This window comes from Monodon monoceros, unplaced genomic scaffold (assembly GCF_005190385.1).
Source record: "Monodon monoceros isolate NGI ecotype Baffin Bay Population unplaced genomic scaffold, NGI_Narwhal_1 Super_Scaffold_18, whole genome shotgun sequence".
NCBI lineage: Eukaryota > Metazoa > Chordata > Mammalia > Artiodactyla > Monodontidae > Monodon > Monodon monoceros.
Window position 1 is genome coordinate 175,157,307 of NW_021703774.1, and position 18,505 is coordinate 175,175,811.

At 42.4% G+C, this 18,505-nt stretch overlaps 1 protein-coding gene across 1 annotated transcript; it reads left to right on the plus strand.

The window, feature by feature from the left end:
• The first annotated feature begins 830 nt into the window (after positions 1-830).
• On the plus strand, positions 831-13,957 carry LOC114898057. The gene is given in 4 exon segments (XM_029227065.1): positions 831-888; positions 1,583-2,142; positions 13,051-13,147; positions 13,150-13,957. Coding segments are annotated over 4 exon segments (1,365 nt in total). The 3' UTR covers positions 13,800-13,957.
• Positions 13,958-18,505: the final 4,548 nt, after the last annotated feature.

Consider the following 18,505-nt stretch of genomic DNA (forward strand, 5'->3'; position numbering starts at 1 on the left):
ACACACACACACACACACACACACACACACACACACACACACACACATATATACACACAGTATTTTATTTAGCAATAGTTACTATCAAAATGGACTTAGGGCCTACTTTTTAAAATTAACTTAGAAATTCATTTCAGCATTCTGTTAGGCATTTTGTGAAAAGCTAATAAAACTTTAAAACTATGCTGCCGTGGAAAAATATCTACATTATGGTAACAGCAACTGAGAAGATAAAACTGACTCAGGTTGGTTCTGACCTGCCAAGATTTTCCACAAGATTAATTTGCATTAGCTCTAGTAAAGATATTACTTCAAACTTTGAGGATTCTTGAATGATTTTTCCTTTAAAGGCCTTTGGATAGACAGACTGAGGTTCCACACCCTTGAATCTGAATCGTGTAACAAACCAGGAGGCAAACTGTGAATTTCCAATCCAGTACTAAAGCTTGGGAGTGGGGGGCACGGTGGTGGTATGGATTCTTGTTTTTAAGAAAATAAGCTTAGGTTAAACTAAGATACACTCAGAGACTGGTTTGCTTTGCAGACTAGACCATTTGAAAAACGTTCTGACCCTTTTCCTCTCCACATTTGAATCATACACCTTTTAAGAGAAGTTTTGGTGTTTTATTTGGAAAGTAGAGAGAGGAGAGAATAGGGCAGAAGGTTCAAGTGCATCCGAAATCACCTAGCCTGATTGTACTAAGCGAAACAACGTAACTGAAGCATGTCTAATGCAATCTGAGGGTGTGAATTTTCATGCTTGCTTTTCACTTGAATGTATCAAACTTCAAGATACTTCTACCTAAGCAGCCCAGATGTGTTACTAGAGCATGTTTAGACAGGCTCACCTCGGCTTTCACGTGATCTGCCCAGAATTCAGTGGCAAAGGTAGGTATAGTGTTTACGTTTTCCAGCACCTGCAGAAATGCTTTCACATCAGAGCAGCCCTTGACGGCCCTTTGCTTCTCAGGCCCATGGCCACCTGGCAGGGCCGCAGGTGGGGTTTGGGATGGAGAGGGGGCTGGGGATGGTTGGGAAGGTTTTCCCTGCCTAGAAAGAGAGCTGCTGGCAGGCCATTGGGCTTACACGTGCCTCCACTATGCCGTCATCCTTCACCCTGCGATCCCATTAAATGGCCTGGAACCCAAAGCAAGCCCACCCGTAGCAAGTTCTCTAAAACAGCATCCATGATGGCACGTAAATCTTCTCTTCCTCCCTCCCCCAACCAAAGTAAAAGGGGGAACCGAGGGGTTATAACCAAGGGACTGGTCCTTGGGAACGTACGAGCATTCGTCATCTTGAACTCTGTGCCCCGATGGGAAAAGGCAGCACCTTCATTCCTTGGAAATAACTTTGGATCCATGTCAAGTAAACATCTTAATCACATGTTTCTTCATGTCGCAGTTATGAGGGCTTAGCCCAGCGCCTCCCCTGGGACCGCGTGACTTTTGTACACTCCCCTCTTTTGTAAGGCAGGATGAGTCTGTCTGTCAGGCCTGAGCTCTGAGTGGCCCTGGGCTCAGCACACAGGAAGCTGTATTTTGCCTGTGCCAACTCCTCGGCCGTGCTGAGGTTCTTGCAGGCACTAGTGTCCTGTACACAGTTTTCTACCTAGTAACCGATCACAGCTCTTGGCTAAGCAGAAGCCGGGGCCGGATCCTGGGGTTCGGGGAGACCTGGGAGCCCCGGCTCAGCGCACCCACAGCAGCCCACATGCATGATAAGACTTGGCTGCGTATCGCCCCGGCCTGGGAGGCTCTAATTACACGTCTGGGGCTCGCAGGAGCCCAGGTGGCCCGGCTCACAAGATCCCAGAACTGTGAAGATAGCGCGGGCACAGTTCTCACTGCCTGGGCAGCCGGATCAGGGAGGCTTCTCCGAGCCCCGTGCGTCATTTCAATACGAATTATGACAACCACCTTCCAAAGACAACAGTCCATTTACCCAGGCGGCTCTTCTGCAAGCACTGCCACAATTTTTTCCTCCCATCAAGGTTTCAGGCTCTACTTTTCTGGTCTTTCCAGCTCAACTTTCCACCTGCCCCCTAACTGGCACAGCAAAAAACTGCTGGGCATCGCGGCAGAGTCAGTGCAAAAAAGCACAATATCGAGGCCCCAGGCAGCCGTGTTCCCCCCACTCAAGGTAGCTTTGGCCTGAGAGGTGGCTCGCGGATGCCACTTTGACTAATTGAACCTGTTCCTGCATTTCCCTGACCGTGTTAACAGTCACCAGTTATCAGAAACGTGCCCTTTGCCAGTGGCGGTGCTGGGCACACGGAGATCTTGCGTGAAGCTACCAGCATCTGCCTTACAAGCAAGCGACCTGGTTCAAAAGAAAAGATGCTTGGGACTTCCCTGACGGTCCAGTGGTTGGGACTCCGTTCTTCCACTGCGGGGGGTGGGGGTGGGGCGGCGGGTTCGATCCCTGGTTGGGGAACTAGGATCCTGCAGGCCGCGTGGTATGGCCAAAAAAAAAAAGAAGAAAAGAAAAAAGACACTTGTACGGAGCCGCGCGAGAAAGTCACTGTCACTGGGACCAAAATCCTGATTTGGCACACGTCAGAGGCTCATTGAGGAAAGAAAGGTGTGTCATGGGAGCAGGTAACACAACAGGTGTTCAACCTGTCATCAGTCAGCTGTGTGGGAGGATTTTGTGGACAGCAGCCAGAAATCTGTTTTTATTTTTGTTTTCGAGGCTAGTTTTTTTTTTTCTCCCAAGCTTACTGGATGCTGAATCAGTTCAGTTTTTTCCTTTTGCAAGAATCCGCACGCTTTAACGGTAATAGGTTGGCACTTATTTGGTTACTGATGAGGATCTTATAAAGAAATTGATTTACCAAACTGAAATTGTCATTTTTTATAGTTGATTTAGATGTGGTACATATATACAATGGAATATTAGCCATTAAAAAGAACAAGATAATGCCATTTGCAGCAACGTGGATGGACTTAGAGATTATCATACTGAGTGAAGTAAGTCAGACAGACTAAGACAGGTATCAGATGATATCACGTATATGTGGAATCTAAAACAAAAGGCTACAAATGAATTTATCTACAAAACAGAATTAAAGTTACAGATGTAGAAAATAAATTTATGGTTACCGGTGGGTAAGGGGGGGAGGGATAAACTGGAAGATTGGGATTGACACATATACACTACTATATATAAAATAGACAACTAATAGAACCTCTAGTATAGCACAGGGAAATCTACTCAATACTCTGTAATGACCTATATGGGAAAAGAATCTTAAAAAGAGTGGATATATGTATACGTATAACTGATTCACTTTGCTGTACACTTGATATCCTCATTTTCTTTCTTTTTTTAAAAAAAATTTATTTATTTTTGGCTGCATTGGGTCTTTGTTGCTGCGCGTGGGCTTTCTCTAGCTGCGGCGAGTGGGGGCTACTCTCTGTTGCGGGCTTCTCATTGCAGTGGCTTCTCTTGTTGCAGAACACGGGCTCTAGGCGCATGGGCTTCAGTAGTTGTGGCACTCGGGCTTCAGTAGTTGTGGCTCGCAGGCTTTAGAGTGCAGGCTCAGTAGTTGTGGCGTGCGGGCTTCGTTGCTCTGCAGCATGTGGGATCTTCCCGGACCAGGGCTCGAACCCGTGTGCCCTGCATTGACAGGTGGATTCTCAACCACTGCGCCCCCAGGGAAGCCCCAAATCCTCATTTTCAATGTTTTCCTCTAAAACCTGGAGTATCATCAGTCTATAGACATCTTCTATTCATGTCTTTTTTTTTTCTTAAATCATATTCCTAATGGTTCTATGTATTCAGTAATCCTAAAAAGACAGCTTTCTGGATACAGAGTTTTCTCTGAACAGGCTTACAGGCAAAAAGAGGTGTTACCGTCCCACCCAGCGTGCATTATAATTCTGCCGCTGCTTAATCCCCACCCAAATCCCCATTTCCAGCTATACAAACTCATATTATTCTTTCTGAATCATACATACATGCCACACCCTGAGTTGCACGTAAAACTTTGCTGTGTTATTTCTACATCACTGTGTCCTGACGCAAGCTGTGGCTGACTTAGAAGCCCTTGTATATTTTTCTGGACTCATTTATCACCTCAATTCCCCGTAACTGGTTCTAGGTGGGAATTTCATGGAAAGGTTTTCTTCTGAAATTCTGTAGCCTAATGTTGAGGATATATTTTCAACCCCTCTCCTGGTTGCAAATCCTGATGTCAGCAGGTCTTTCTCCTTTAAGTTTGAACCTCAACCAGGACAAGAGACACTGTATTATTCAGAGGGGTGCAGAGCCCCTACCCTGTGGTCCATAACCAGGAATGTGATGCAGGCGAGCTGTGGGGACCCATCCATGGCCCAACGCAGGTGGGCCTCCTGCCTCCCTGGTAAACATATCCTGGAGTCCCCTGAACTCAAGAATAAACCTGGGACCTCCCTGGTGGTCCAGTGGTGAGGACTCCGCGCTCCCACTGCCGTGGGCCTGGGTTCAGTCCCTGGTTGGGGAACTAAGATCCCGCAAGCCATGCGGCGAGGCCCCCCGCCAGAAAAAAAACACAAAAAAAACTGTAAGTAAAAACCCAAAATGTCTATTGGCATACCGGACTGTTTCAGGAATTCATGAAAGACACAGAATAGATAGGTGTGGTTTGATGGAGAAATAGGATCAAAGGAAAAGGAAGCCTAAAATATTCACAGGCAGTGACTTCTGTGAAAGCAGTCCAAGAGTTCTGAGAAAGTTCGGTGTTTATGGAAATGGAACAGGAAGCAGCCCTGGGGCAGTAGTCAGGGTGATTATCTGGAGAACCGCTTTCGGAGTATCCGCTGGCTGGCGGCTCCCACTCCCTTCCCTGTACTAAACCCGTGCCAGTGAGTGTCTGCCTCCAGGCTAGAGCATTAGTGTCCAAGAGACAGGCAAGGCCCCAGGCAGCAGGAAGTCTCTAGGTGGGATGGAAAGCCCTTCCCGATGAAGAGGACCCATCCCCACTGCACACCCTGTCAGAAGCACAGACCCTCCTCTTCCAAGCACATGTGATCAGAGCCTGGATCCACAGACAGCAGAATTGGGGGTTTTCAAACACAAATAGGAGCATAAGATTAAAAATCACCAAACATTTGAAAACCAATGAATGTCAAGAAGAGCACACAACTCTATAAACAGAGACCAGCACCCATGCAAAGATTTCACAAAGTAAACAGGTGTGAAAATAATCCTCAGACACAATATTACAAGACACAAAGCCAAGGTATTATGGGAAAAGTCCGAGGAACAGCAGATGAGGAGAAAAGTAAAGAGGCATTTAGAATCTGAGGAGACAGGAATAGAGAGTGCCATGAAAGAAATAATTAAAACATAATGGAAGAAAATTTCCCAGATCTGAAGAAAGATACAGGTCTTCACATGGAAAGGGCCCTCGGGTGACAAAATGACTTACTTGGAAATAAGACACACCCTTACACATTTCCCAAAACTTCAGAATACCAAGAGAAAAACAAAAACAAAAAACAACACCGTTTCCAAAGGAAAATAAGCATAAAATTACCCTCAAAGAAGAATTATATGAGCCCCAGCAACATAGGACGCTGGTGGAAAATGGAGCAATGTCATCAAGGTTCTAAGAAAAAATGACTTTGAACCCAGAGTCCTTTACTCAGCCAAATTAGCATTCACGTGAAAGGTCACAGCTAAATACTTGGGGCATATAAACCTCAGGAAGTCTGTCACTCTCAGATTTGCTCCCTGAAGGAATTTCTCAAGGATTGCCACATAGCAAGACACAAAGAATCCAAGAAGGAGGTAGCTATGGTATCCAATGGGCAGTGGCAAACAGAGCAGCCATTACAGCTTATAGTGAAGTTTAAATAGTTTTTATGCATAGCTAAAAAATGAATAATAATAGAGAACTAAGATCCCGGATTAATTCAAGGAAAAGGAGAATGAGAAGGGAAGTGAAAACAGACTCAGGTTTTGGTCTTTTTGGAGGAGAGGATAGAATTGATTAATTCTGGATATTATTGAATACTATTAGTGTACATTAAAAATCTAGAGGAGGGGCTTCCCTGGAGGTCCAGTGGGTAAGACTCTACGCTCCCAATGCAGGGGGCCCAGGTTTGATCCCTGGTCGGGGAACTAGGTCCTGCACGCATGCCGCAACTAAGAAGTCCGCATTCCGCAACTAAAAGATCCCGCGTGCCGCAACTAAGACCCGGCACAGCCTAAATAAATAAATAAGAAGTGTCAGGCTCCCTAGGAAACCGTTAAAAATGAAGCTGTAAAATATAGAGAGTGGCATGGGAATTAAAAAAAAAAAAACCTAGAGGATAGGAGACGATTTCTGAAGTAGGTTCCCGCTTCTCCATTCTTTGCCCACTGAATAAAGCTTGTGCTGTTCCAGTCTCAAAAGAAAAAAAATCTAGAGGGTAAGTTCCACCTCAGGTGACAGCACAGAAGCTATTGAGAGTTAGAAACTCGGGAAAAACATAAAAAACAACTAGGTGAAGGCACAGTGCCCTAGACGGAAGGAATCTCGGGGTGGTCCACCTCATCTTACAGGGCTGAAAAGACAGAAGCTGGATTTAAGAGCTGCCAGAGTAGCTGGGAATTGAGGGAGGGCAGATCCAGAAAGGAGGAAGCCCCCAGATCTGTGTACCAATACCCCTTCAAGCCTGGGCTGACTGCTGAACCAGGTATGTATGGGTCATGCCTCCAAGGAGCCCAGTTGAAAGTGCCAAGTGGAGAGGCAGAGGACCGAGCAAAGATTTCAGCAGCTGCCCGACTGCAGACTCAGAGTTTAGAATTCAAGTCCACCCTAGTTCGAGGTTTTTGGCTTTATACTAAAACCCCAGAAAGGCCATGTTTTAGAAGTGAGGCCCATATCCCGCACTGAGGGCAAAACTGAAATAAACATACCCTAACAAAGCCTAGAACTAAGCTGCCACAGGACCAAGTTTATCTGCTAGTAATTTAACGGCCTTCTAGAACAAAGTTCATCACTTTTCAGAGGAAGTTGACAGAAACTATGTGTCTGTCATAATGTATCACCCATAATGTTCAGTGTATGATCAGAATTTATGAGACACGCAAAGAAGCAGGAGACTGCATCCCATAATCAAGAGAAAAAAGCAGACCCACAGAAAAGCCAGACACTAGAATTAGCGAAGACTCAAAAATAATTATTATAAATATGTTAAAGATTTGACAGGAAAAGATGGATATAATGGGTGAAGGTATAGGGATGACTTTTTAGGAGCAATATAGAAACACTAAAAAATAGCCAAATGGAAATCTTAGACCTGAAAAATGCTATATCTGAAAGAAAAGATTTTAGGAGATTGAAAGCTGATTGGATACTGCAAAAGAAAGGATCGTAATGTGAACATAAAAACAGGTAAGTGGAAGGTATTCAAACTACAGCACAAAAAGAAAATCGATTGGAAAATTGTCCCAAGTGGGATGGTAGAAATTGGATGTACACCTTCTAAAACACTTGAGGAAAAAGAAAATGAAACTTTAAGAGAATGATCAATCCAAGAAATGGTAAGAGGAGAAATTTAATATGAAAAATCATGGTAAAAAGCAAACATAAAATAAGATAGCAAGAATAAGTCAAAACATTCCAGTAATCACAAAAGGGGTATGAATTAAATTCCCATTTACACTCTTTGGCAGAAATTGCAGCAATATCTTTTTAGATCCATCTCCTAGAGTAATGGAAATAAAAACAAAAATAAGCAAATGGGACCTAATTAAACTTGAGCTTTTGCACAGCAAAGGAAACCATAAATAAAACAAAAAGATAACCTACAGACTGGGAGAAAATATTTGCAAATGATGCAACCAACGAGGGATTAATTTCCAAAATATACAAGGAGCTCATACAGCTCAATAAGAAAAAAACAAACAACCCAATAAAAAATGGGCAGAAGACCTAAACAGACATTTCTCCAAAGAAATCACACAGATAGGGCTTCCCTGGTGGCACAGTGGTTGAGAGTCTGCCTACCGATGCAGGGGACACGGGTTCGTGGCCTACCGATGCAGGGGACACGGGTTCGTGTCCCGGTCCGGAAAGATCCCACATGCCACGAAGCGGCTGGGCCTGTGAGCCATGGCCACTGAGCCTGCGCGTCCGGAGCCTGTGCTCCGCAACGGGAGAGGCCACAACAGTGAGAGGCCCGTGTACCACAAAAAAAAAAAAAAGAAAGAAAAGAAGAAAAAAAAGAAATCACACAGATAGCCAACAGGCACATGAAAAAATGCTCAACATCACTAATTATTAGAGAAATGCAAATCAAAACTACAATGAGGTATCACCTCACTCTGGTCAGAATGGCCATCAGCAAAAAGTCTACAAATAATAAATGCTGGAGAAGGTGTAGAGAAAAAGGAGCCCTCTTGCACTGCTGGTGGGAATGTAAATTGGTACAGCCACTATGGAGAACAGTATGGAGGTTCCTCAAAAAACTAAAAATAGAGCTACCATATGATTCTGCAATCCCACTCCTGGGCATACATCTGAAGAAAACTATAATTAGAAAAAATGCATGCACCCCAAAGTTCATTGCAGCACTATTTACAATAGCCAAGACACGGAAGCAACTTAAATGTCCACTGACAGATGACAGATGAATGGATAAAGAAGATGTGAGATATATACACACACACACACATACATACATACATACATACACACAATGGAATATTATTCAGCCATAAAAAAGAATGAAATAGTGCCATTTGCAGCAACATGGATGGACGTAGAGATGATCACACAAAATGAAGTAAGCCAGACAAAGACAAATATATGATATTGCTTATATATGGAATCTAAAAAAAAAAAAAAAGATACAAATGAACTTATTTACAAAACAGAAATAGACCCACAGACATAGAAAACAAATGTATGGTTACCAAAGGGGAAAGGGGGGTAGGGATAAATTAGGAGGTTGGGATTAACGTATACACACTACTATATATAAAATAGATAGCCAACAAGGACAGGGAACTCTACCCAATATTTTGTAATAACCTATAAGAGAAAAGAATCTGAAAAATAATATATATGTATGTAGATATGTATGTATAACTGAATCACTGTGCTGTACACCTGAAACTAATAGGACATTGTAAATCAACCATACTTCAATAAAATAAAATTTATGTAAACAACAGCAAAAAAGATGAAGGTGACATTAAAAATAGAGACTTTCAGATTAACGACAACCAAATTGATATGTTATTCACAGAAGACACACGTAAAAAGAAAGTTATACGTTAGTTGGAACTGCTTTTGAATACAAATAACAGAAACACCAACTACAGTGGCTAACAGTGGGTTTATTTTTCTTGTAGAAGTCTGGAAGCATGTGGCTGCTGGTGTTGGTTCGTCAGTGTAGGGGTGGTATCTCAGCAGTTCTCTTGGCCTTTTCTTCATGGTCACAGAATGGCTGCCAAGGCTTTAGGCATTACATCCACATTGAAAGCAGGAATGGGAAAAAAACAACACTGGTCACATGGCTTCCTCTTTCAGGAAAAGCAAAAACCTTCCCAGAGTTCTCGACTTCTGCTGGTGTTTCAGTAATCAAAACTGTTGTCAGGGCTTCCCTGGTGGCACAGTGGTTGAGAGTCCACCTGCCGATGCAGGGGACACGGGTTCGTGCCCCGGTCTGGGAAGATCCCACATGCCACGGAGCGGCTGGGCCCGTGAGCCATGGCCGCTGAGCCTGCGCGTCCGGAGCCTGTGCTTGGCAGCGGGAGAGGCCACAACAGTGAGAGGCCCGCGTACTGCAAAAAAAAACAAAAAACAAAAAACTGTTGTCAGCTGGCAAGAGGGGAGGTCACCCCAGCTTAGTTAGTAAAGGCAGACAAGAGATAAGGGATTTTGAAATGAATGTTCCGTAGCCAGTGAATAGTGTCTCACACAGGTTCAAAATACAGGGATGGAAAAGATACACTAGGCACAGGCTGACAAAAGGGTAACAAGAACTGAGAGGCTGCAGAGCGGTGAGAAGCTACCCAGTAGCTCTGAGCAGGTCATGATCAATGGACTCAGCACACTTTTCAACTCCTGTATTGTAGAGGCTGGAACGTAAAAGCCTAATTTCTGATGCTCTTTTGCAGCTAGACTCTAGACATGAATTAGGTTCTCCCAACTGCATGGGCCTGCATGAGATTCGGTAGCTGGAATTGAGGCCAAGACTGTCGTTCCACTGGCAACCAAGGTCATGACGAGGAGTGTAAAAGATTGGCAGTGGCCAGACTCAGCATTTCAGGGTTTTATCAGCAGCTCTGTGGGTAGATATGGTCATTATGGTAACAGCTGCAGCAGCAGTGGCGTCCTAACTCTGGCTTCCTTATGCCTGAATCAAAACTACATTGATGTGGTCTTCAACTCAATAGTTCCAGGGGAGGTTTCCTGATTTACCACACCTCCAGTTTTTCCAGTGATTTTATAAGCACCTAATTCCCTGTTTTAAACCCCTTTCTGCTTAAAATACACTGAGTGGTTTCTATTTGCTGCACTGAACTCTGAAACTGGTAACACACACAACCACTCGGGTCTTAGAATGATAGGGCCCCTCAGGTGACTTTCAGAAGTAGTGTAAACCCTCTCTGGGAAGAGCTCAAACTCAGTCTGAACCTCAAAGAATCCTATAGAATTAACAATAAAATAAAGGAAAATGAACACTTCCCAAGCAAAAACCACAAAACGCACAGGGAAACAAAGCACCATAAACAAAAACAGCAGGAACCACAGACAGCAGAGACAGAACTGCAAAGCCTTTGGATTTGAGAATTATCAGACACACACTGCTATATTTAAAATAGATAACCAATGAGGACCTGCTGTATAGCACAGGGAACTCTGCTCAATACTGTGTAACAACCTAAGTGGGAAAAGAATTTGAAAAAGAATAGTTACATATATATGTGTAACTGAATCACTTTGCTGTACACCTGAAACTAACACAACATTGTTAACCAACTATACTCCAATATAAAATAAAAAATTTTTAAAAAACAAAAAACACATATGTTTTGTATATTTAAATAAATAAACATGTGCATACAACAAATAGATTTGAAAAAGAATAAAACATTTTAAAGTAAAATTTATATGTAACAGGGCTTCCCTGGTGGCGCAGTGGTTGAGAGTCCGCCTGCCGATGCAGGGGACGCAGGTTTGTGCCCCGGTCCGGGAAGATCCCACATGCCGCGGAGCGGCTGGGCCCGTGGGCCGTGGCTGCTGAGCCTGCGCGTCCGGAGCCTGTGCTCCGCAACGGGAGGTCACAACAGTGAGAGGCCTGCGTACCGCAAAAAAAAAACAAAAAAGCAAAAAAACCTAAAAAAAAAAAACAAAAAAATGGAAAAAGAGAGGTCAAGAGATATGAAACATTATAAAAGGAGGTAAATTACATTATCTGGAAGGAGAGACAAGAGGGAATGAGGAAGAAGCAATATTTGAAAAGATAATGGATGAGAATTTGCCAGAATTGTTGAAATATACCAAGGCTCAAATCCAGAAATTCTAATAAATCCCAGCAGATTAAAAGGAAAGAAGGAAGGAAGGAAGGAAATAAATCCACAAAGGATTTGCAGTGCAAAACACCAGAGGAAAGGAAAAGTTTTAGAAGCAGCCAAAGCAGGAGAAAAAAAAAATCACCTACAAAGGAATAACAATTAGATGACTAAATTCTCAGCTGCAACAATGGGAGTCAGAAGAAAAATGCTAGTTAAAAGAAAACATTGTTGGGGACCTCCCTGGTGGTCTAGTGGTTGAGACTCCGCACTTCCACTGCAGGGGGCGGGTGTTCGGGGAACTAAGATCCTGCATGCCGCGTGGTGTGGCCAAAAAAAAAAAACCATTGTTGGGCCAGATTTTTTCAAAAATAATTCTTCTCTATGCTATTCACAAGAGGTGCTTCCAAAACATAAGGACACTAAAAATTTGAAAATATAGAAAAAGGTAAACCACAAAGTAGTGGCCAAGAGAAAGCTGAAATAGCTTATTAAACATCAGACAAAGGCTTCCCTGGTGGCGCAGTGGTTGAGAATCTGCCTGCTAATGCAGGGGACACGGGTTCGAGCCCTGGTCTGGGAGGATCCCATATGCCGCGGAGCAACTGAGTCCGTGAGCCACAACTACTGAGCCTCCGCGTCTGGAGCCTGTGCTCCGCAACAAGAGAGGCCGCGATAGTGAGAGGCCCGCACACCGTGATGAAGAGTGGCCCCCGCCTGCCACAACTAGAGAAAGCCCTCGCACAGAAACGAAGACCCAACACAGCAAAAGTAAATAAATAAATTAATAAACAGAAACAGAAAATTATCAAAAAAAATCAGACAAAATAGACATTAAAGCAAAAAGCAATAAAGAGGACTACCACAGTGATTTTTTTAAAATCCAGTTTACCAGGAGGAGATAACAATTCTGAACTTATATGTATCTAATAATATAGCCTCAAAATATACAAAGCAAATATTTACGCATCTAGGAGAAGAAACTGACAAAGCCACCATTACGGTGGGAAAGTTGAACAGACTCCTCTCAGTAACTGACATATCAAGCATATAAGAAATAGGTACGGACAGAGAAGATGTGACTAGCACAGTTAACACACTTGATGTAATGAATATATAAACATTGCACCCAGCAACTAAAGAATAGATGTTTCTACTGAAGTAAGTATAGTTGATTTACAATGTTTCAGGTGTACAGCAAAGTTATTAAGAATATATATATATACTTTTTCAGATTCTTTCCCAAGAATAGACTTTTTTTTTTTTTTTTTTTTGCGGTACGCGTGCCTCTCACTGTTGTGGCCTCTGCCGTCGCGGAGCACAGGCTCCGGACGCGCAGGCTCAGCGGCCACGGCTCATGGGCTTAGTTGTTCCGCGGGATGTGGGATCCTCCCAGACCGGGGCACGAACCCGTGTCCCCTGCATCGGCAGGCGGACTCTCAACCACTGCGCCACCAGGGAAGCCCAAGACTAGACATTTTTAAACTAAACTTTTAACTGAATGAGAACATAAATAGAGAAGAGAACACAGATCAAAAATATATGACTTGACAGTCCTCGCGGAGAGTCGCCGCGGTTTCTTGCTTCAACAGTGCTTGGACAGAACCCGGCGCTCGTCCCCCGCTCCGGCCGGCCGCTCAGAGCCAGCCCTCGCCACCACCTCACGGCGCCCTCCGACCGCCCCAAGGTCCCCGCCGCTGTCGTTACAGCGCCGCGCAGCCACCGCCACCGTTTCACCTCAGCCGCCCGCCATGACGACCGCGTCCCCCTCGCAGGTGCGCCAGAACTACCACCAGGACTCGGAGGCTGCCATCAACCACCAGATCAACCTGGAGCTCTACGCCTCCTACGTCTACCTGTCCATGTCGTACTATTTTGACCGCGATGATGTGGCTTTGAAGAACTTGGCCAAATACTTTCTTCACCAATCTTGTGAGGAGAGGGAACATGCTGAGAATCTGATGAAGCTGCAGAACCAACGGGGTGGCCGAATCTTCCTTCAGGATATCAAGAAACCAGACCGTGATGACTGGGAGAATGGGCTGAATGCAATGGAATGTGCGCTACACTTGGAAAAAAGTGTGACTCAGTCACTACTGGAACTGCACCGACTGGCCACGGAGAAAAATGACCCCCATTGGTGTGACTTCATTGAGACTCATTATCTGAATGAGCAGGTGAAATCCATTAAAGAATTGGGTGACCACGTAACCAACTTGTGCACGATGGGGGCCCCCGAATCTGGCATGGCACAGTATCTCTTGGACAAGCACACCCTGGGAAATAGTGATAATGAGAGCTAAGCCTTAGGCTGGCTTCCCGTAGCCACAGGGGTGACTTCCCTGGTCACAAAGGCAGTGCATGCATGTTTGGGTTACCTTACCTTTTCTGTAAGTTGTACCAAAATATCTACAAGTCCTTTCCTTAGTACCATTCCTTCAAATAAAGTAATTTGGTACCCCCCCCCCCAAAATATATATGACTCAACGATTTCTCACAAAGTGGACACACTGCAGATCCAGGACTTGGACTAAATCAGGAGATGGAAACTTAGAGCACCCCAGAACCCCCTTTCTTGCTGCTCTGCCCCACCCCCAGTCACAATCCATGCTATAGGTAACCATCATCCTGCCTTCTAACACCACAGATTAATTTTGTCCCTTTTTACTTTATATAAATGGAATCATATAGTAGTACTCTTTTGTATCTCTTTGGCTCAATATTATGTTTGTGAGATTTAAGCATGTAGAAATGTCTTCTTTGTTCTTCCATTATATGAATAAACCACAAGATGTTTATCTCTTGTTTCACTGGTGGACGTTCAGATAGTTTCCTCCTCACGGCGAATACAAATGATGCTGAGATGAACATTATTGGACATGTCTTTTGATGATCATGTGTACACACTTCTGCTGAGTAGGTCGAGCTCACGTTTAGTTATTATGCAGATACTGCCAAAACATTTTCCCAAATGGTTGTAGCAATTTGTATTCCCACCAGCAGCGTGAGTGTTCCAGATGCTCCCCCATCATCCATGCTCAATATTACCCTACTGTCTTCATCTTAGCCATTCTGATGGGTGTGAGAAGACCCATTCTTCTCCATCACACATGAAATATTTACAAAACTGACCAAATGGTAAGGTTCAACAAAATTCAAAAGACTGTTACCCTACAGACCAGGCTCTCTGACCACGTTACAATTAAGTTGGAAATCAATAGCAAAATTATAGCTGGATAAATTGAAAAAAAGATGCAGGCACTCGGAAATAATCAGAACCAAATGCTAACAAAAACTGATATCAATATATACATTTTTAAAAAAAGTAGAGCCTTGAATGTTTATATTAGAAAAGAAGAAAATCTCAAAATTAGGGAGCCAAGCATCCAAGTGTAGAGGTTGAAAAGTCTGGAAAGAGTAAGAAATTTCTGAAAAGTAGGGAAAACGTAAAATAGAAAGTATTATCAAAGCCAAAAGTTGATTCTTTGAAAAGACTAATTAAATAGACAAATCCCTTGCATGATTATTAGTCAAAGAAAAGAAAAGGAGAAAGCACAAATAAACAATAATAAGAATGAAAAGAGGGACACGATTCCAGGTGGTTGCCAAGATTAAAAACATTCTAAGCGATTATAAACCAGTTTATGCCAATAAATTTGAAAATTTAAGTAATGAAGATAAAGTCCTAGACAAATACAACTTTACCAAAACCATCTCAGGGGCCAAAACCATCTCAGGAAGATAAAAGAACCTGACTAATCCTATTGCCTGCAAAGAATTTGAATGGTGGTTCCTCAAGCAGTTAAACGTAGAGTGACTGAACCCATAGAAAACCCAGTAATTCCATGCTCTAAAATGGTTCATATTATGTTATATGAATTTCAGCTCAGTTAAAACAGAAATCTCACCACAAAGAAAACACTGGGTCTAGATTGATTTAGAGGGAAATTTCATCAAACATTCAAAGAATATATAAGTTTAATCCTTCACAAATGATTCTATAGAAAAGAAAAAAATGGGGGTGGGGGGCGGATATTCCCCAACTCAAATTATGACCTTAGCACAAGCTTGATACCAAAATTGTACAAGAAAGGAAACTTCCAGTTCAACCTTACACGTGAGATGCAAAAAAATCCTAAAATAAATACTTAGCAAACAGATGCAAAAAAATCCTAAAATAAATACTTAGCAAACAGAATCTGGTAATGAATAAAAAAGATAAAAACATAAAGATAAAACATTATCTAGGCATGCAAGAGATTAGTAGATTAGAAAATCTACTAATTTAATTCACCACATTAACAGATCAAAGGACAAAAACCTTTAATGATCCCAACTGCTGTGGGAAAAGCATTTAATAAATTTCAACATCCATTCATGACACAAATTTAGCACGCAAAGAATGGAAGTGTATTTCCTTACCTAATAAAGAATATGATGACGGCAGGCAGAATAATGCTCCCACCCACCACCTCCCCTCCCCTAAAGATGTCCCTGTTCTAATCTCCAGAACCTAGAGGTTACCATTAATGGCAAAAGAGACTCTGAGGATATGATTAAGGCTCAGGACCTCAAAATGGGAGATAATTTTGGGTTATCGCGGTGGGCCCAAACCAGTCATACAAATCCTTAAAAGTGGAGAAACTTCGCTGGCTGCAGTCAGAGAGGGCCATGTGACCACAGAAGAACAGTCAGGGAGATGCTGTGCTGCTGGCTTTGAGGATGGAGGACTGGGCCACGAGCCTAGGACTGCAGGGGGCCTCTAGAAGCTGGAAAAGGCAAAGAGATAGATTCTCCTCTAGCGTTTCCGGAAGGAAACACACACCGGCCCACACGTTGATTTTAGCCCAGTGAGACCAGTGTCAGAGGTCTGACCTTCAGAACTGTAAGATAATATACTTGTGTTGTTAAACCACTAAAATTGTGGTAATTTGTTACAACAATAGAAACCTAATAACAACATAACAACAACAAAAGAACTCTACAGTAGGGCTTCCCTGGTGGCACAGTGGTTGAGAGTCTGCCTGCCGATGCAGGGGACACGGGTTCGTGCCCCGGTCCGGGAAGATCCCACATGCCGCGGAGCGGCTGGGCCCGTGAGCTATGGCCGCTGAGTCTGTGCGTCCGGAGCCTGTGCTCCGCAACGGGAGAGGCCACAACAGTGAGAGGCCCACGTACCGCAAAAAAAAAAAAAAAAAAAAAATACAGTACCACTTAAGATGGCTATTGTTACCACCTGAATTTAGAATTTTACTAAATTCAGATCCTAACCAGGATAGAATGGCAAGATAAAGCCAAACATCTAAGGACTGGAAAGAGAGAAATAAATTGTCATTCTTCGTTGATGATGTGAATGTCTACATAAAAAATTCTGTATAATTTATAGCTAATTATTTATAGCTAGTTATATTAGAATAAGAGAGTACATGATTTAAGCCTGAGTACATGATCAATATATAAAAGTATCTGCATTTCTATATGCCAGCAACAATCTGAAAACATTTTTTCAAAGGTATTTACATATCAGAAGAAAGAAAGACAGAAAGAAAGAAAGAAAGGAAAAAAGAGAGAGGAGGAAAAAGAAGAAGGGGGGAGGGGGAAGGGAAGGGAGAAAGATTTAAAGAATCTAACAAAAGATGTGCAAGCTCTTGATAGAGAAATCAGAAAAGTTTATTAAAGACAGATATTAAAGAAGACACAAAAAGGTAGAGAGTATACTCTGTTCTTAGTTAAGAAGGATCAACATCAGAAAGACGTCAACTTTCCCTAAATTGCTCTACAAATTCAATCAAAAATTGAAAAATCAAAAAATCCCAATGGTATGTTTTGTGAGACGTGATAAGCTGATTCTAATATTTATCTGGAAGAGCCAAGGCTACGAATTGCCAAGGGACTTCTGAAGATGTTGGGAGAATTACCTCCACCAGGTAAAGAAATTAGCCTGTGTGGTACTGCTGCAGACAGACCAATAGATTGATGAAACAGAATACAGCCCCTGAACAAAGATAAACGCTATGGAAATCTGAGTTAGGACAGAACTAGAATCGCAGATTAGTGGGGAAAAGATGGACCATTCACCAACTCGTGCTGGGACAACTAATTAACCATTTGGAACAAAGAGAAATCAGATCCATACCTCACACATACACAAAGTTAATTCCAGATGGCTTAAAGGCTTACAGGTGGAATGCAAAACTGTAAAAAATTTAGTAGACTATATAAGTGGACATCTTTACAATCTTGAGATAGAAAAGAGTTTAGCACAAACTATAAAGACAAACATTGAGATTCTACTATATTAAAATTAAGAATTTCTGTTTATCAGAGATGCCATAAAGAATGAAAAGGCTACTCAGCCATAAATAAAAGAATGAAATAATGCCATTTGCAGCAACGTGGATGGACGTAGAGATCATCACAGCAAGTGAAGTAAGTCAGAGAAAGACAAATCTCATATGATTTCACTTATATGTGGAAACTAAAAAATGATACAAATGAACTAATTTACGAAACAGAAATAGACTCACAGGCATAGAAACAAACTTATGGTTACCAAAGGGGGAGTTTGAGATGAACAGATACAAACTACCATATATAAAATAGATTAACAATAAGGACCTACTATATAGCACAGGGAACTATATTCAATATCCTGTAATAACCTATAAAGGAAAAGAATCTGATATATATAACTGAATCACTTTGTGATGTATGCCTGAAGCTAACAGAACGTTGTAAACCAACTATACTTCATTAAAAAAAAAAATCTTAAAAAAAAACAAGTGAAAAGGCAAGCCACAATCCAGAAGACATTTGCAAAACAAATAAATAACAGGGTTTTTTTTCTTCTTTATTTAAACTAAAATCAAAAGCAGTTCACTCATTTCTCCCAATTTCTTCTCATATAAATGATAGCGATTAATATTCAGAATGTATAAAAAATTCCCACAAATCAAGAAGATGAAAACCCAACGGGAAAATGAGCAAAAGAGAGTCATTACACAGAAGA